Source organism: Centroberyx gerrardi, chromosome 21, assembly GCF_048128805.1.
Source record: "Centroberyx gerrardi isolate f3 chromosome 21, fCenGer3.hap1.cur.20231027, whole genome shotgun sequence".
Taxonomy (NCBI): domain Eukaryota; kingdom Metazoa; phylum Chordata; class Actinopteri; order Beryciformes; family Berycidae; genus Centroberyx; species Centroberyx gerrardi.
The window spans coordinates 7,969,263-7,988,144 of NC_136017.1; the positions used below are offsets into that span (position 1 = coordinate 7,969,263).

At 40.9% G+C, this 18,882-nt stretch overlaps 1 protein-coding gene across 1 annotated transcript; it reads left to right on the forward strand.

The window, feature by feature from the left end:
- The first annotated feature begins 1,429 nt into the window (after window positions 1-1,429).
- Window positions 1,430-16,368, forward strand: LOC139926157 (uncharacterized). The gene is made up of 10 exons (XM_071917769.2): window positions 1,430-1,555; window positions 3,454-3,599; window positions 5,152-5,233; window positions 5,702-5,837; window positions 6,751-6,953; window positions 7,210-7,346; window positions 7,847-7,988; window positions 8,311-8,592; window positions 10,275-15,198; window positions 15,768-16,368. The coding sequence occupies exons 1-10, from the start codon at window positions 1,430-1,432 to the stop codon at window positions 15,776-15,778; spliced, it is 6,189 nt and encodes a 2,062-aa protein (XP_071773870.2). The 3' UTR covers window positions 15,779-16,368.
- Window positions 16,369-18,882: the final 2,514 nt, after the last annotated feature.

An 18,882-nucleotide genomic window follows, 5' to 3' on the forward strand; every position in this document is an offset into this window, starting at 1 on the left:
TGATTAGAGATGGGATATTATAATGGTGATTTATCAAGGTTAGAGAGGTGGACATGTATATAAATATATATTGTCTTTACAATGTTGCTCAGTGTATGCTGTCTTTTCTTTGTGTATGCGTATACGGAAAATAAATACATGTGGAATATACTTTAAAACAATTGTGTGTTAGCAGTTTTGCTGTCCCTCTCTTGCTCCGCTGTGTTTCACCTTGTTTTTATGGCAGCAATATAACTGTAAAGCCGTTTGACTATTTTACCTTAGATGTATGAAACACATGTATGAAAACATGTATGAAACACTTTATAATGCATATTTTTTCCCTGATGGATGTTAAATAAAGGTTCAAGAAAAGCCTGTGAATGTTTAGCCTAGTTAATGTGGGATAAATGGGATACCGCAATGATAATCATAACGGCATTAAAACCTAATTTCCATACTTTCCCTTCAGTGCTGAGTGGGAAAGATACATTTGGCTTATTTAAATAAAATTTGCCTACAGCACATTACTCACTGCTTCTCTTTGTATGCTACTGTGATGAATGAATGATTAATCCACCAGATTAAAGTCAATAAAACACACTTGAGGAGGTGTGCCACATACATACAGTCAGTGGGTATAAAACATATTCACACCCCTTGACCTTTTGTATATTTTCTTGTTCTACACACTTGGCTCAAATACATTTATATGGGATTTTTGTTCTAAAACGTTTAATGGGGTTTTAGGGTGTAGTTTGTTTCAGGATGCTGGAGAGAAGAGAAACCTGCACCCTCTAGTCCATTCTGTCATATACTGCAACTAAACAGACCAAATGTGCATTATACTTCGACCATAAATGAAGATGGGCGGGGAACTGGAATTGAGCAAATAATTGTATGTTTTTGGACTATTAATCCATCATGACCTGAGATGATGGACATGGCCTAAATTAGTCCTCAATATTAAAAATAGTTGGGTTATAACTAATAATTTAATGAACTAGTCCCTGAAAAATATAAAAATCTAAACAAAAATATTGAATATTTGCGTTATTTTTAAATACAGTAATTTATTGCCGTCGTTTTATAAAAGCAACGACGACTCTTGTGGCTGATTACTTTTTCTTTCCAGTTTGCGGTGTGGAACATGGGTATCAATTAGCCTGTTGTGTTTGTTTGTATTAGCCATGTGGTTCGTGGCGCATGTAACGTCGCTCGCGAGACAGCATTTCTGCGGAGCATCCGGCATATGCGCCGGGCATCATGACTTTCCAAAGGCATCCGGACCCCGCCTATCCAGCTCACCTCCGGCGTACGCTGGCGACCTAAAGGAGCGAACCCATTTACGTTTGGCAATATCCAATCAGTGCTTTCAGTGCAATACGCAGGCTTGACCGTCGCGATGTATGTGTTGTGTGGTAGCTACGCGCAAGGCTAGACTAGCAGTATGGCGGAAGAGGGCAGTGTGTTCGAGTTAGAGGGGTTTGAAAAACAATTAGTGAGTTTGTTTAGCCGTTATTCAAGTGATGAATTGCAAGTTGATAGTAAACCGTTCTGCTCAGATTTCTGCAAGGTAAGGAACCAGACTTGAACTTGCTCACTGGCTTGTTGTCGAAGATACGGGCATGTCAGCCAGTTCCCCTCCCCCAGAACTGGCCAGCTGAACGCAGTACATGGTTAGCGTTAGCAACTGCTTGCTAAGCGGGGCTCGCTAGCATGTAGAAATAATGAACTGTAGTCGCTGCAAGAAACAAATGTAGTATCACAACACTTAGGTAACGTTATGACTGATACCTCGGGCTCAGTTACATGTGACGTTAACAACACGTCTCAGCCAAAAAATGGTTTAAACTAGTCATATTTCGACAGCGAGACGGGCCACTGTATAGCTAGCTAGCTTAGCTAATTGCTTTAGCCAGCTAGCCTAAAATTAGCTTCCAAGTTAGCCTAGTTAGCTTGCTCCATGTTTACGAAACCACCGAATGTTTGGATAACTTTTTCTGTCTGGACAACAGTAATGGCAAACGTTTAGAAGACTAGTTAGTAAAGAAGTTGTTATGTGCCTATTGTCTAAGACTGCCATGTGATGAATAAGTTAATATTGCCAAACATTTGCCAGCTATTCTAACTTCGAAATCAGGCTTACTGCCTTTCACAAATCTTTTCCTTAACAGCAACAGGGCACTTTGATGTAACGCTATGTGTTGCAGTGATCGATAGCAGAACTTCGTAAATAAGTTAGTCTACAAAAACGTGCCTTTTGAGATACTGAAATTTTCTAAATGTTAGTTATTAACGCAGCTAACTGCATAATACATCTCACTGAGATGTGGATTTTAACATCAACCGTCTGTGATCGTTGTAAGATGTCTTCCACTGTTACAGATGAACATAAAAAATACATAAACATCTGTGATAGCATGACTTTGTAGAAATACAGATCGTATATCAGACAAGGCTGTTAAAGTGATAGACTATCACTTTAACAGTAACAGAAGATAACAATTTGATCATTATTGCAGACTGCAGCTTTCAAGGCTGCATGGGCCTACATCTCAAACGGTTGAAGTTAATATTGGCAAATCTAAGATATCTATCCATGAGCATAGCCTTTGAACTTTGACTTGCAGTTTGAGCTGAATGTGAAAACTGACAGCTGGGGTACTAATCTAGTGAAATTCATAAGGCACAGTTGATCATTTTCCATCAGCTTTTTTTGTGTCAAACCTAAATTGCTATGATGCATGACATGCTGTAGTTTCATTCTGTAGGAAGCTATTGGTTGTACTGAATGGGCCGAGGCCTGGCAGCAACTTGACCACAGCTAACATCCAGACAATTTTCAGTAGGGCACAAGAGTGAGATTTCTGGATCCTCCACCATTAGAGGGCAACATTGGAGCTCTAGGTTTCAGGAAATTGAGAGTTCAACCCTGAGAAGTTTGTAAAGCTGCGCCAAACACCACACTAGGTTAGTTGTGGACAGGCAACTGACTACAGTCTGTATCCTTGCGGACTGCAGTGATACAGTCCATGTGAAGGGCTAGACAAAGATGTAGCTGTTCGAGTCAAAATGGCAGCTGTGCCTAGTCTTCATTCTTTATACAGTGGGTAGTTTCAGCAATCTGATTGATCAAAGATGTGGTCCAGTCCTGCTGACAATTCACATAAAGGAGGACTAGTTGTGCTTTATTGCCTGCTCTGGAAACTCTTGTGGTAATCGGGGAGCTAGTTAGCAGTCTTTGTTGTTTTCTCCTGTTTTTTGCTGTTCTTACGATAAGACTGTATACAAGTACAAATGCGTTGGTAACCACTGTCTAAATGTCATCCCCTCGACTGTGCCTGGTACCTGTTGCATCAAAGTGGTACCCATAATCACATTCAAGTACACCGTTGCAGCTATTATTGCCATAGTGAGCTAAATATGCTAAACGATATTAATTTTGTTTTTGATCTCTTGCTTTCTTTGTAGCTGGTGGAGGAGTATACCTCTCGCTGGCAGGTGCCACTGCCTCAGCTCAGGATCCTTGAGATGGCTCTCTGCTACTTCGTTCAAGCCTCTTCCTTCTTCTCATCAAACTGTGACCATGTGCTCTACACACTCAGTAGTCTGGCCTTGTAAGTACACACGGCAGAGGCCGCTTTGAGTCTGTTCATGCATAGGTAATAGTCATGCAAATTTTAATAATTTTCTTAATTGATATTTGCTCTTCATCGACATTTGCTCTCTTTGAGTGGGGAAAGGCTGTTGCGCCTAAGAATTTGTCTTTAAATACTATTGACCTGTAGGTGTGTCGATTCCAAATACAATGTTAAATGAATAAGTCCCAAAGTCCCCTCTATTTGTAAAATTAAAATGTACTATCTGATTGTCAAGACTCTGTGAAGAGAAAATGTTTTTCCATACTCTGTCCCAATTTATGTAGAGATTAAAGCTAGCAGTGTCCCTATTCCATATTTGTGTAACAGCAAAAGGACTTTGTGACCATTTTTAAAAGAGAATCATAAATGATAGATACGCTTCCTTTTAGAGATCCCAAAATATTTTCTTCATTAGATCCGTTCGTGGATGGTGGATTCCCACTGCCCACATAGCTGACCAAATACTGAAAAGTCCATAGCCCATGGGCTATATGCATCATATCTGCTTTACTAAACACAGTTGAACTTCATGTCCTTTAACAATTGATTCCCAGGTGTCCTTTTTCTTAATCTGCCCATTTACACTTGCACAACTTTCATCAGCTATTTTCAGTCAGAAATCGGTAGATTTTACCAGCTTTGTTACTTTGTTTTGGTCATAAATTCATTTCCAGGTAGCATTTAAAGTCTTAAATTTGGCTTTCTGAAGCCTACAATACCTTGTGCTTGTCGGTTGCACAGTGCTTGTGCATAGTGTGTGCCCAGCACAGTGCTGTAGTTATGCTTCTTAGGATCTTTTTTGCCTTAATTTATCCAGGGGGAGTTGAGTGAACATGCATTTTTTTTAGCACTGTCCTGCATCGTATTCATACAGTTACCCTGTGATGTACCCATCAGGTTTTCTGGGGCCTATTCCAGTTGCCTTTATTTAAACAGTGTGATCGGCAGATCTCCGATCGCTGCTTGAAATGATTGATTTTACCTAGACTTTCTGCTAACAACGGCACATCGTGTAAAAGTGGACAGCAGGCAGAAATTGTTAAATTCAAATATAGCACTGTTTTTAACAGATTGTTCTTATTGCTGCGTGACATTGCTGACCTATCCATCTGTAACTAAATCAGGTTTTATCCAAACATAGTAATTACATGTTGGTGTGTGCTTGATGACTGAGTTGCTTACTCACTTATTGACACTGTTATTGCATGAAAAGCTTTTCATTGCGGCAGCATAAGCTCTGCCTTCTGTCCAGTATGAATGACATGCCTATGCTACTAAAGTTTTGCTGACTGCCGCACATTGTCTCATATTTTTTAAGGCATATGTTCAACTGCTTTCCTGATTTGGCAATTTAACCTTTATTTTTATCAGGCATTTGAAGCGGCGATCAGCCAATCAGCGATTTAGAATGTTTATTGGTTGAGGAGTCACATGACTATACACAAGATCTTTTACAATATTTCTGTAACATTTTTACAAAATACATCAACACAGGCTGATAAATTGATCATTTTTCATCCCCTCACAGGAGTGTTTTTGAGCTCTTGCTGTTCTTTGACCAGAAGGACTTCCATCAGGACCCACTGAAACACTTCACTGTTACATTCCAGGTGAGAATGAAGTGCAGACCATCGGACCATTGTAGCACACTGTAGTGTAGATGGTAGTGCAACTTTAATTATAGCGGAAACTCACTTACAAGGCCAAGAATGCCCAGTGGCATAATGATTGAATCGGTCTATTACAATTTTGCAAATTTCCTCAAATACATGTTCTGTTACAGTCTTGAGTATCCTATGTGAGTACAACAAACATAAGTTAGTAAATGACTGTCTTCACATTTCTGTTGTCTGTTGCTAAGACATTCAAGTAATCCTCTTTTGGGTGTAAACACATAACCATGAGTGGAGCAGCTGCAGGATTGCCTTTTGATAATGTTAGATTAGAAACCGTGACGATAACTATAGTGCTAATTAAACAGTATTGAGTGTATCTCAGAGCAAGATATGATTCAAAACACCTCAGAACACTTGGTGTAACACAGCAGGGTCACCATTCTTGTCCCTGCTCTCTTTCAGGAATGTCACTTGGCCCTTGCCAGGCATCAGAATGTTCATTTACTTCAGGTGAAGCATTTGGTACAGGACGGCGGGCCATGGGCGAGCTCTGCCTTACAGGCTGTCCTCACTGAATCCAATTTACCTCAGAATGAAGGTTGGTAAAATGTTCAGCGTTTCTATCATGCCTGCTTCCAATGTCATTAACTGCCTAGCTAACCATGGAGTAAATTAGTTGTAACCTCAGTGTTTGCTCTGCGTTGTATTTTGAATGCGTATGTGAATCCGTTCATTTCACACTTCCGGACCCTGAAACATGCCACACACATGTAAATGTAAGCCAATTCTGTTAGTTGTTAGCCACCATTCAGTGCGTTCCTTTGCATTTCACCTTGTCTCAGTGAAAAACATACGGTATGCACTACCAACTATCAGTGCACAGCCTTGTTTATTTACCTCACTCAGATATCAGTGCAAAATAAGCATGTCGTAATTCTTCCAGCAAACTGCACAGTACTTGACCTGACAAGTCTCATTACAAAGGTAAACACAGCTCGTATTGTGGCGCAGAGCATAAGCTGAAGAGTTCAGCTCTAAAATGAGATATCCTTGTTTGTAGAATTTGACACCTACTCATATAAAATGATTGGAAACATGGAAGTAAGGCCCATTATGAATTATTAATGAAGTTCTAAGTTATCTTTGCTTACAAAACAGTTTGTTTTTGTGGCTATAATCATCTGTGTGTTTTTAATATTGCGTAATTGCGTAAGTATAATATTGACTTATGAATTTCAGTTCGTGACATTTTTCCAAAATGGATATTTATCATTTTGGAATTAAATCCTTTATTTGATTGTGTGGTGGGGGAACATTCTTGAAAACTATACCACCATATGTCAACAGATCAATATCAGCAGATTCCAAAAAACTTAAGTTGGGTGGGGAAAAAGTCGTATCTGGAGATCACCACTTTCCTGTTTTTTATCTTACAAATTCCTTGCAGTGTTAGCAGTATGAAAATAAACTAAAGCAGTATCTGTCTCCCATCTTGCCTGTCTCTCTCACAGTGGACGGGTACATCAGCTCTGAGCTGCCAGTTTTCTTCGAGCTGCGGGTGCGTTACCTGTTTTCCTGTGAGCGGGTCAGTGAGGCTATGGCCCTGGCTAAGTGTTGTGCTCGGCATCCCACAGCAGGGCAACACCTGTTCTTCCTCCAGGTCTACCTCACATGGCTTTACAAAACTTCCCAGCATGACCACCTACACAAAGAGGTGGGTAGAGCGACTGTTGTACAGGGAGGATGTGTTCTGTTTGGAGAAAAGTTACTCACTGAATTAACATTTTGGCCTGGAGATCATGTTGTTTGTTTATTATGTATGGCGCGACTTCTGGCTTTAGGTTTTTTTTGGGGCATCTGTTGTTGCTGCCTCGCCCGCACACTGCTATACCAAGATTTTAGTTACAAGAGCTATCTTCTTAATTTGGACACAAACTGATGCTGCGATTTTTTTCTGCTTTTCCTCTCAGGTGGTTGACCTCAATGGCAAAGATGCAGTGCATATCATCTGTAGCTTGGAAAATGAGGAAAAGGACGAGTTGCTACTAGCCCTCAGCAGAGCCTTCCTCTCCCAGCAGCTCCGCAGGGGAGACATGTACTATTTGTGGTAGGTAAACTTAACTATGATTTCAATGTAAAAAGAAGTCAACATATAACACCAACCAAGGCCTACCAACTATTTGGCGTCATAAATCACTTCATTATTACCAGTAATTTGACTTTATTTGAGGGTTCCTACACAGGTCTGGAAAATTATGGGTATAATGTAGATAATTTCCAACTCTAGAAAGTATGACTACAAATTTTACATAGTTCCAGATACACTGTCATTTATATTTCATACATATATTGCAATATTTATTGTATTGTAGAGTGATTTGGCACACGTTCATATTGCCCAGCCACTGTCAGCATACATCAAGCTGAACAGCCACCAAAATCTTCAATTTAAAAAAAAATAGGGAAAAAGCCAAGAATTTCTACACCAAAAATCTGGAGGAACCCTGTTATACATGTATGTTTAGTCTTACCCTAGCAAAATTCACAAAAAGGTAATTCAGTCTTATAAGCAGTAAAAACATTTGCCATCTTAAATGTGTGTTGCAGGGACCTTGTTTTCATATGGACTAAACTCCACGGTCGGCTGAATACATCCAAACAAGCTTTACTTGAGGAGAGTCACCAGCTGATGTTGTCTGCCACCAACGTCAACTCAATTTTCCCATTCATTAGAGTCATCCTGGAAGAGGTTAGACATTAATACATGAATAGACATTTTTGATTTGTTACAAGAGTAAAAATGTGCTTTTTCTTAGACTGTGAAGTAAACTACTGACAGGTTTTAGTGTAGAAGCTTAACAGAAGCTTTTATGTTTTTCAATTGCAGAGCCAGTGGTACTGAATTTACACAGCAGTGTAGAATTGTCTGAATTTGGCTGTAACAAATTGGGATTTTTTTTAGCAATCCACTGCAATTACAGTTTTTTAGTAGGATAAAGATTTCTCAAAAATCAGTTAAGATTTTAAACTTTATTTCAGTATTTCACATCTCTTTGTTTATATCTTTTTAGTTGGGTGAAGATGGGTTCCAGTTCTGCGTGGAGCTCTGTGCTAATGCCCTGCAGTCCTGCCTCCCATGCGACGTAGTCACCAAGTCCCTAATCTACAAAACTATTGCCAGCATACTGCCCAACGACCTGGAGGTGTGCCGGGCATGTGCTCTCCTTGTCTTCTTCCTGGAACGCTCTGTTGAGGCCTACAAGATGGTCTACCTTCTCTACACACACCCTGATCAGGAGTATCATGCAGAGTCCAGCCCCATTGGCAATCATGTTCGCTTTGAAACCCTGCAGGTAGAGCACCATTTAAATATACCATGACAAAGAAAATGCATAGTTGTTATTTCTGGATTCTGAAGTGTCAGTTCAGAATCAGAATTATTGCAGTAATTATAATAGGAGTAATATTAGCTGGAGGAAGCCTTCAACCCTATCGAGGATGTACTTGCTTGGCGGCCATGGGGCTATTGGGCTCAGTTTTCTGCTTCCATTTGGCTTAGTGTTTAGCTTCATGAGAGGAAAACCATACCAAAATACATTTTGTATTTGTGACCTGAGGGTGAAATACCTTTCTCCTGCAGATGCATAATGTACCTTAGACATAGATGTGCTCAATGATGTGCTTATGCAACCACATGAAAAGACATCAGTAAGGACCTTTGTCGCATGTCATCCCTCTCTCTCCCGAACGTTCCTGTGTCTCTTCACTTTAATCTATCTAATAAAAGCACAAAATGCCCTCCAAAAATACTGAAAAGCAAAAAATCCATAGGATGAAATAGTCATGCCTTGTACAACAACCTGACCTGGGCAAATGGAAAGATGAAATGAAGAGATGCGTGCACACAGAGTGCCAGAGGTTTTTTTCCCCCAGTTGGAAGAGAGGAACTCTATTCCTTAAACCCAATATTTTTGTTTGATGTGCCAATAGAGCTCCCAGCTCCTGTCACTGAGAAATGTTTTCAATTATTGATAAAGTATGCCTATCTGCCACATGAAAGTTACAGTAGCTTAAATTCTACATTTTGAAATGTCTAATCTTTCCTGGGTAGGGCCCATAATAAGTCCCTGAGCACAGCTTCATTCATCTAATGTTATCTTCCCTTTCTGTAGCTGCAACTAATTTTAATCATCAAGTTACCAGAGACCAGAGTCTTAAAATTGCTTACTTAATCTGACCAGCAGCCATTATTCATTTTATAATGATATTAACTGGAGAAAATCAAGCAAATCTTGACTAAATGACTAATCTTTTCAGCACTAAATACAATAGCCACTGGATCGTTTAGTGGCTAAATATAGGGCTGCAGAATTGTGCATAGTCATATCACAATTTTAGCTGCAATAATTAATAATGTGAGAATATTGGCAATGTTGAAACATTTCATTTAGAGTGTCTTCTATAGTTGAATATTATCAAGATATTGATGTGAACTGCAAAAAGTGTAATAAAATGATCTTGTAGACTAAAGTGCTTTTTACACGGGACACGACAGCCGCATGCAGACTCACACCGCCTCTCCGTGCCACTCACCACACCTCGTGAAGGGAAAAAAAAGCTGGTGCTCTGCGTGTGGTAACCACAGAAACAGCCGCAGCGCACAGCTGTGTAGTCCACATGATGCTGCTATAACGACAGCCAGCTAGCTAACGTTTGCATATGTTTACATAGCCATATATAACTACTGAATTGTAATGTACATACCTGATACACCCACTCTTGCACCGACTCTTTGGGCTCTCTCATTAATGTCCCAGTAGCTGCTTAGAAAGCAGTCAATTAAGTTTTGGGAAATCACAGACCCCATCTACTTTTCCTCGACACGGTGTCCACTGATAATCAATTTTGTGGTGAAACTAACCATAAAAATTAACCGTAATTGTGCAGGCATAGTAGATTTTTTTTTTTTAAGACTCAGTGGTGACTAGTTTTGAATTTAGAGGTGACTTAATTTTTTTTCTCTCTCTCTCTTCAGGTCCTGAAGAAAGGTCTGTACTTTGACCCAGAGTTCTGGAACCTCATTGCTTTGCGGACCAACTGTTTGAAGCTGATGAGTGAGAAGGTGGTGAGTGCTGCCCTAGAAGAAATCATGGAGGAGAAGTGGGTCCCTAACTATTGCACCAAAGAGCCCACTTTCTGTTCAAACGCAACCAACTGTCGGAAAGGAACAAAAGGGGCACACCAAGCAGGGACAAAGAAGCGGCACCATAAAGAGGATGGGCACCATAAAGAGGACACAACTCACATGGCATCCAAAAGAATTAAGATTTGCCCGGGCAAAACACGGCTATCTGTTGACCATGAAGTAAAGAAGAAAGGGAACCAAGGCTTGCGATCTATGAAGGAATCATCGTCTGAATCTTTCAGGCGTTCATTTTGGCAGCTAGACAAAACACAGGACAGCGTGTCCTGGCAGTTTGGGTATGGAGAACACAGGCGCATTACACGGCTCTCAGAGAAGAACCCCCCAAAACGGAGGATTAGAAAACCCAGGTGGCTTCTGGAAGACTCAGGAACTCTTGAAGAGAATAATGCTCCTCCAAAGGTCAAAAAGCATGGGATGAAACCTCAACATCAAAAGCCACATCAAGCCTCCGTGGTGAAGAGGTCTGCGTCTGGTCAGGTCAAGAACAATGCAAAACACAAAACTTCAGTAAACTCTGATTTAAAAGCAAGGGAAAACGAAGCCAAGCATCAGAAAGGATTTTCTGTGGACAGTCTCACACCAACCTCCCCTCCACATGTAATTCTTGAGCTCTCCCAACCAGAAAATGAACTGATGGGTACTTTTACTGAGGACAGTTGCAACAGACAGAGAGGGTACCCACAAATGCTTCTGTACAAACCTATAGTGAAGCTTCCTGTCACATCACAGCCTGTGAAAGCTGTGCATCGCAAAGAGGTGATTCTTAGAGCGCGGGATGCAAGTACGTTTGTACAGCAGATGCACTGTTATGCCCGACGGCAGAAGGGAAAAGGCGTTGTGTCAAACATTCAAGTCTCCGTCTCAACTATCACTCGCTCCTCTGTGCAAGGCAGTCAAGCCAAAGTTCCTTCAGGAGAGCTCTGTGAAAAGCCTGTTGTTGAGATGAAAGTTACCATTGCCTCGCAAACCCCAGCAGCTAAAGTGACGCAATCCCCAATTTTGGATATGGTCTCTGAAGCTCAAACCACAGAAAAGGTCTCACAAACCATAGCTTCAGCTAAAGTTTCACAGAACTCGACTGCAGACATCTCTCAGACAGTAGCTACTGATGAGATCCCTCCAATCTCAACTGTAGCCAAGGTCTCAAATATTGGAGCCGCGGTCCAGACGAGCCCCCAGTCACAGAATGTTGTTGCTAGAGACGAGGAATCTCTCCTTGATGGAGACGACGAGCAAAAATTGAACTCACTCGCCACTCCGTCTGAAACTGTCAAAAATCCTATAGCCCAAAGTATAGCTGACACTCCAAAGGCATTTGTTGCTACACTGTCTACTTCAAGCATTGATAATGTAAAAGGGCCTATGGCTTTTGCTAATTCTAATGCTATAAAAGAGTCAAATATCACTGCAATCAGCAGTAACATTTTTGAGTCACCTGTCACAGAAATTTCTGCTAAAGACTCAGAAGTACATATGCCTTGCAAAGACAGTGTCAATAGAGACCCAGCGGATGCAGACACCATCACTACTGTTCAAAACGAAACAATCCCACATGATAACATGGTTACTCCAAGTGAGACATCGGAGGCGGGAGCTACTTCTGCACCTATAGAGCTACACAGTAAAGAAGACATATGTGCTCTTACATTAGTAACTGAGGTGGTTACTGAACTTGAACCGGAAGCATTTGATACAGAGGTTCCCAAAGAGCCAATAAATGAGGACGGTGCCTCTGAGGAGGTGACTCCAATGCTTGAAAATAAGCCTAATGTTCCTTTCAAAATACTCACTACCTCCAGCTGCTCTGTAACAGAACAGGGGGCCTCTGTGATTGCTGATGTGCAAGGGAAGCCAAAGGAGGAGAGAACTGAGGATATTGCTGTGGAAACGCCTGAGAACAGTGAGACTATGGGAACCCCACAGGAATCGGAGGAATCCAAGTTAGAGTACTGTTGTACCCTCTGTAACAAGGTCTTTAAGGGTAAGCGTGTTGTAGTACATGCAATGTTCCATTACCGTAGAGATAAGTGCATGTTCTGTGGGACGATGTTCAAAGATGACCTCCTAGCCATGATGCACCTATCTGAACATATAGAGAAGCTAAAGAAAAGCAAAGAGTCACCAGGTAATAAAGCCCAAGAAAATTGTGTCTCTGACACCCAAGAGATCTGCACACCTAAGACATCTGCCAAAGCTGAGACCACACATTTGTCTTCTGTGCATCATAGAGGGAGACCTAGGAAATCTGATGTCCATCCTAAATCTCCGAACCTTCCAGATTCAAGCCCATCTGAATCCAGGAAGTTAAGATCTAATAGTAAGCCAATGGATGGTCAGTTTGTCTCACATGAAAAGGAACAAAACATGTCAAAGCGCTGTACTGGCAAAACGCCTATTCACAAGGTAAATGGGCATTTTGGAAAAAGCCAAGATGAGTTTGTGAGAGACACACAGGACACTTTGAACTTAGAAGCAAAGCAAACACTTACACAGCCGGAGGAGATCTCATATCAAGAAAGAACAAATGATGGAGCTGAGAAGCTTGTGCTGCTAGAGGGGGGTTCCTCTACAACACCAATTCAGGTAGAGAAAGAGTTTGGCTGTTCCACGGAGGATAAAGTGGAGGAGACAGAATCTGTTCAGGTCCTGAAGGCAACCACAAAACAGGAGGAGAGAGCTGGTGAAGAGAATACTGTGGAGATGCAGGAGAAAGTTTGTTGTCCTGTGGAAGGATGCACTTGGTATACAGACCTATCTAGAAACCGTGTTGCGCTCCTGCACCATGCTCTGGAAGATCACTATGGTGACGTCAAACCTCTAGAATTGGCGTTCCGTGTCGGAAAGAGCAGATGTAGTGTTTGCATGAGAGTTTTGTGGAGCTTCCAACATTACCAGCACCATGTTGAAAGACATAGACTCACTCCCAGACATCCTTGCCTTCATCAGGGTTGTAGTGCAAGGTTCAAAACAGGAATGGAGATGAGACGCCACACCAGGAGGCACAGTCCACTGCAGGCAGTGTGCTGCCTCCCTGGATGTTCTCAACTATTTATTTGTCTCTGGGCACTGAACCTTCATGAAAGAGAGCACTATGCTTCCAAACCCACCAAACCGGTTAAGGAAACAATTGTCCAAATGGGCAACAAATGTAATAACACACAGGTTGTGAAGAAGGGACAGGGTCATAAACCAAAGGATGCCACTGCTGTGCCGCCTGTCAACACTGTAAGTTGGACTCAAAGTATAAAAGCTGCTCGTAAGTTAAGAGGGCAAGCTACAGATATCTCATCCATAGGAAAGTCTGATAAGGCTGCTCCTCTCGCAACTGCCAGAACTCCCCTGGTGACAGAGGGTTTGAAAGTGGGAAATGAGTCCAAGGATTTAAATGTCATGAAGAATCTCTCTAACAAGGATACCTCTGCACACCCCACCACTCCTATGAGATTTAAGAAGTTAAGAAAAGGGCAACTAACGAAGAAAAATCTGGCTGTTCCCAAAACTCACAAAGTCTCGTCGTCTTCCCTTGTCACAACCAATGGCAAAATGCGGAATAAGTTAAAGAAAAGGCAACTAAAGGTGAGCATAAAAGGTCATAAAAGAAAGGGGCATCCTGCTGGATCAACCAAGTTGAAGAAAGCTGGTTGTGATGAGAAAACAATCACTGATCAGAAAGATGAAACTGTTGAAGAGAAAACTGGTCTGCTCAGGGGTCAGAATAGTCCTGTCCAAGCTCAGCTTCCTATCAGCCCTTCAGAAACGGCACAGACATCAAACGTGAACAATGACTTAAAAACAGAAGAAGAGATGAGTCAGCAGGTCCAGGACCAAGATGTAGTCAAAACTTCTTGCACTAATAGCACATTGAAATTAACTGACAAGTCAAAATTAAAGAAATCTACCAAGAAGCAGATTAAGAAGCACCATGTTAAACAAAATTATGTCTCAAATAGTGTCTCAATGTCTGCTGTTACTGCTAACAATTTAAATGAAACGACAATTCCACCCACCACCTCTGCAGAGGAAACACAGGAGTTAACAGCTGAAGAAAAATCGAAGAAATTGCAGGTCACGAAAAAACGGCGTGTTCCTAAAGAAAAAAATACTTCAACTACTCCTTCAGACTTGAGCAAGGCAAATAAGAAGCACAAGGTTAGAAATACAAAAACAGAAACAGGGGACCCAAAGATCGTCAAGAAAAAGCGTCCAAGCAAAGACCCAGGCACCCCTTCAGCCTCAAAAAAGCCTGCCAAGTCAAAAACTATAGTCCAACAAATTAGTGAGGCCAAAGCGGTAGTAGAGAGCCCTGTAGGTGAGGTAGGAAAAGCGAAAGAGGAAACACCAGATCCTACAATTAGCGGCCCTGGTTACTCTCTAATACAGAATGGACAAGTGGAGGACATGAAAGAACCGCAAAAACCTCAAGATGATGTGGCAAATGTTGAAGTTGAAAATGCTAAACCAGCGCCTGCAGACTCTCTTTCTGCGTATGGGAAGAAGCCGTACATTCGCCCCCCGCCTACAGCATACCTTGATGAGAAATACACCAACATGCCAAAACGAAGGAAAGAGATGTCGATGTTTTGCCACTCCTCTCAGAAACGTCTGTCTGCTGAACAGGCCTCTGCCGCCACACCTCCGCAGAGGCAACGATGTGCCAACTGTTTTGTTTCTTTCAGCAGTGCAGAGGAGCTACAGGCTCATCTCCAACTCAAGAAGTGCTCGAACCTCTTTGGCTTTGATTCTGATGATGAGGGTGAGTATGCAGTCATGATGATTTTGCCTTTGTGCACGTAATTTCTCTTTGATTGGAAAGTTCATGAAATAGAAGTGGCATGATACTGCATACACAGACATTGAGAACAAAGAAGTTAAAATAATCATCAGTCTACACTGAAGTACACAAAAAGAGCTAGTATAAGCACAGAACAGAATGGATAACAGAACAAATGGTGCAACATTATTCAGGCACAACAATTATGCAGGGAGAGCGAGAGAGAATTGTCCAAAGTTGATTTTATTTGCTGGATTGTTAGCATAATGGGTGATAGAGGGGAAAATTGGGGTCTGTGAAATAATGAGGATGAAGCTTGTTCAGTACAACAGTCATGTGCTATCTGACTGAAGGTGGAATGTTTAGACTTCTGTTGCAAGTAGATGAGTATCAGGACTGAACCAATGATTACTGCAGAGCCACAGGAGAGATGCAGCAGGACGGGACCAATGTACAGCCAGCAATATATGGAAATATAAGACTATAATGCACCATGTTATTCTGCAGTTGTACCAACATTTTTTTTCCTGTGTGTTTTTCTCCACTTACAGGCAACTGTTGAAGACTTCCACTCAATTTAAAGAGAATTGATATTTCGGATGCATAGTAGACTGATCCATGGACCTGCATGGAGCCTCTTGTTGGACCATACCTTAATGAAGACCAGTGCTCTCTCAACGACTTGTTCATTTTTGTGTGGAAAGACTTGTGCGCCTGGAGTTGTCGCAAGAAGAGACTGTGAACTGAAAGGGTTGCCTGACTTCTGCTACAGTCTGTGCCTGTAATGCAAGGCCCTGGAACGGCCAGAACACATGAAAAAGACTACTGAACTGAATCCCAGTCAGACCGTTAGCAGAACAGCTCGTATTGAAGTGCCTGCCCTGGAACCACCTTGCTGTTTCCAGCTACTTCACCTGATACGGAGATTAAGCATTCTGGCTCAAAGACTGGACTCTCGAAAGCTGTGAAAAAAATCAACACAACAGGGCTGCTCCTGCTTTTACTAGGATACATATTTTTTGCATCAGTAAGCCATAAAATTAGATCATAACTTTTGCTTTTTGCACTCTATCATTTCTCACAAGAAAAACTTTCCTCTTAGTTGTTTTTGCTTATACTCTGACATGTCAAAATGATTGGGATTGAAATGTACAATTAAAGGGTAACTTCGGTATTTTTCAACCTGGACCCTATTTTCCCATCTTTTTGTGTCTAAGTGACTAAAGGGGACAACAATTTTTGAAATTGGTCCAGTATTGAGCGAGATCACTTCAGATTGTTATTATAAATGTCTGACAACACTATGGAACAAGCACTTTTAGTGGACGTACATTGACGGTTCACATTTGCCCTGTCGGATTACATTACAGCTCGTTTTGCAGCTGCCGGCTGAAGCGATCTCGCTCAATACTGGACCAATTTCAAAAATTGTTGTCCCCTTTAGTCACTTAGACACAAAAAGATGGGAAAATAGGGTCCAGGTTGAAAAATACCGAAGTTACCCTTTAAGCATCAAAAAGGTCATGCTTGTTTTAACATCCTAAAGTTACATTTGCATAATTTAGACAGAGTCTAAACTTTTGAAAGTTACAAGATTGATGGATCAAATTGTACTTTGAGAAGTTTTTATTGTATATTTCTCCTGTTAAAAGACTAATTTTATTTCTTATACAAAGTTCCCAATGGGGTTGATTAGGTCTGTGCTGCTTTTCTTTACACATTGCATTACTTATTCCTCACCATGAGTAACCAGTAGGGGTCAGCGTGCACCATGGCTCTCAACTTGTTTATTCTTTCAACAGATTTAACTCTTGCTAAATATAAAGGTAATAACAGTCTATATAGTGTGTGCTCTGTCTGCAACAAGGAGGGAGCCAAATTTTTTTGGGGGGGGAAGTAGAGCTGCTCCACTTTATCGATCATTCTATGGACTCAGTAAATATTTTGATCTATTACACTCAAACATCCAAATGATCTACATTTCATTTAGCAATAACAAGTATCAACCAGAAAATGTGCCCATAAAATCAAGCTGGATGCTGTCACTCTTAATTTTGTCTCCCCTTCACTGTCAATGGAGCAACTGACAACAAGAGTTTGTCCATGTTAGTATATCTTCACTGAACTGTCCAAGACCATAGAAACATTGTGATTTCTCTTTTAGGGTGGATGTTCTCTTCAAGGATTCTTTCAAAGAGAAACAGGGCTGGTAGACAGAAACTACTACAGTATACGTGTTACTGGGAGGCCACACCAGAATGTGAGTCTTTCATGAGCAGCGGCAGGTTTTATTTATTTATATGCTTTGTTTTCTATCTTTTGTAAATATTTGAAGAGTTTGAATGGCTTATTATATATGGGTGTTGGAACTGGGTTTATATCATGTTCTTGAAGTAAAAAATAAAACTTATTTCAAATTGCCTCACAACACATTAGTATCCAATACATGGGAGAACCTTGTATGTTTTTCTCAAAGGAATGAACAGATGAACACATGCTGTCAAGAGGAATCTTTCAGTGCATCAGGTACATTTTATCAAAGTTGAAGTCATGCCAAGGTGATAACACATGATTTTGCGATCCAACATATAAAATACAATTATATGGACTAAATTTAGGAGTAAAGTGCAGCAATGGCTGGTAACAATACTTTTAGCCAATGTATAAATTATTGGCTTTAACAGGTAGTCCAGATTTTTAAGAAGACATTTTTTCATCATGAACTGTCAGTCCCTGCAATTCATTCAAAATGCACCAACGTTGTCTGGTCGTCGATTTTTAAACTGCAAGGTCTCAGCACTTGCTCAAGATGGTAGTAAAAGTCAGTAGGGCCGAAAACACTGTGAATCTTGATGATTAGCGGGATTGAAGGGATGGGTGCCAATCAAGACCAAGTCCATCTTTTATTTCTCAATTGGAGCTGATCTGGATCTTTCTGTAAAACTACTACCATTACTAGAAATTTTAAAATGAAATAACTATGATTCTAACTGCTAAAAGCATGCTCATATTCATTTGACAGTGTTGTCATTAAATGGCCATGGTCACATACTATCAAATCAATAAATTATGAATTCCTGCATACATGGCCCCTTAGTTTAGGTGTATTTCTCAGTAGGTTGAATAATATACCTTCTCATTTTAATATTTGAGTTCTCATAAAAATGTATTTCCTAAATTGAGGGAATTGAAAAGGAACTGAGCCCACGTCTGTACCCAAAAGACCTGAATGCCTATTATATCGACTGTAGCCTCAGGCTGAGCCTCTGCCTGAAACTATGAGGACATACCTGGGTAATTTTACGGCGACATGAGCACATTTTCTGGTGTATGCCTTTTACCACTACTATGAAATAAAACTCATTTTGTGTGTAAAAGAATATGCCTTTCATTGTCAGTAGAGCAGCCAAAAAGTGGATATTCACACCACTGAGTCATAGTTCTCAAATTTCTTGGTTTGGCAGAGTTGTTCATGTTCTCAAGTATTGAGAGAATAGTCTGAGATCGTAGATATAACTTGAGTTTTGCCAAGCCTTTCTGTGCCTGAAGTTCGTGCTTACTGTTGTTAAACCTTTGTCCTCACTAATCATGCAGATAGACGTAAGGGTCAGACAGACAGGCAGCTATGCAGTTAATCAGACAGGCAGGAAAGCAGACAGACACTAG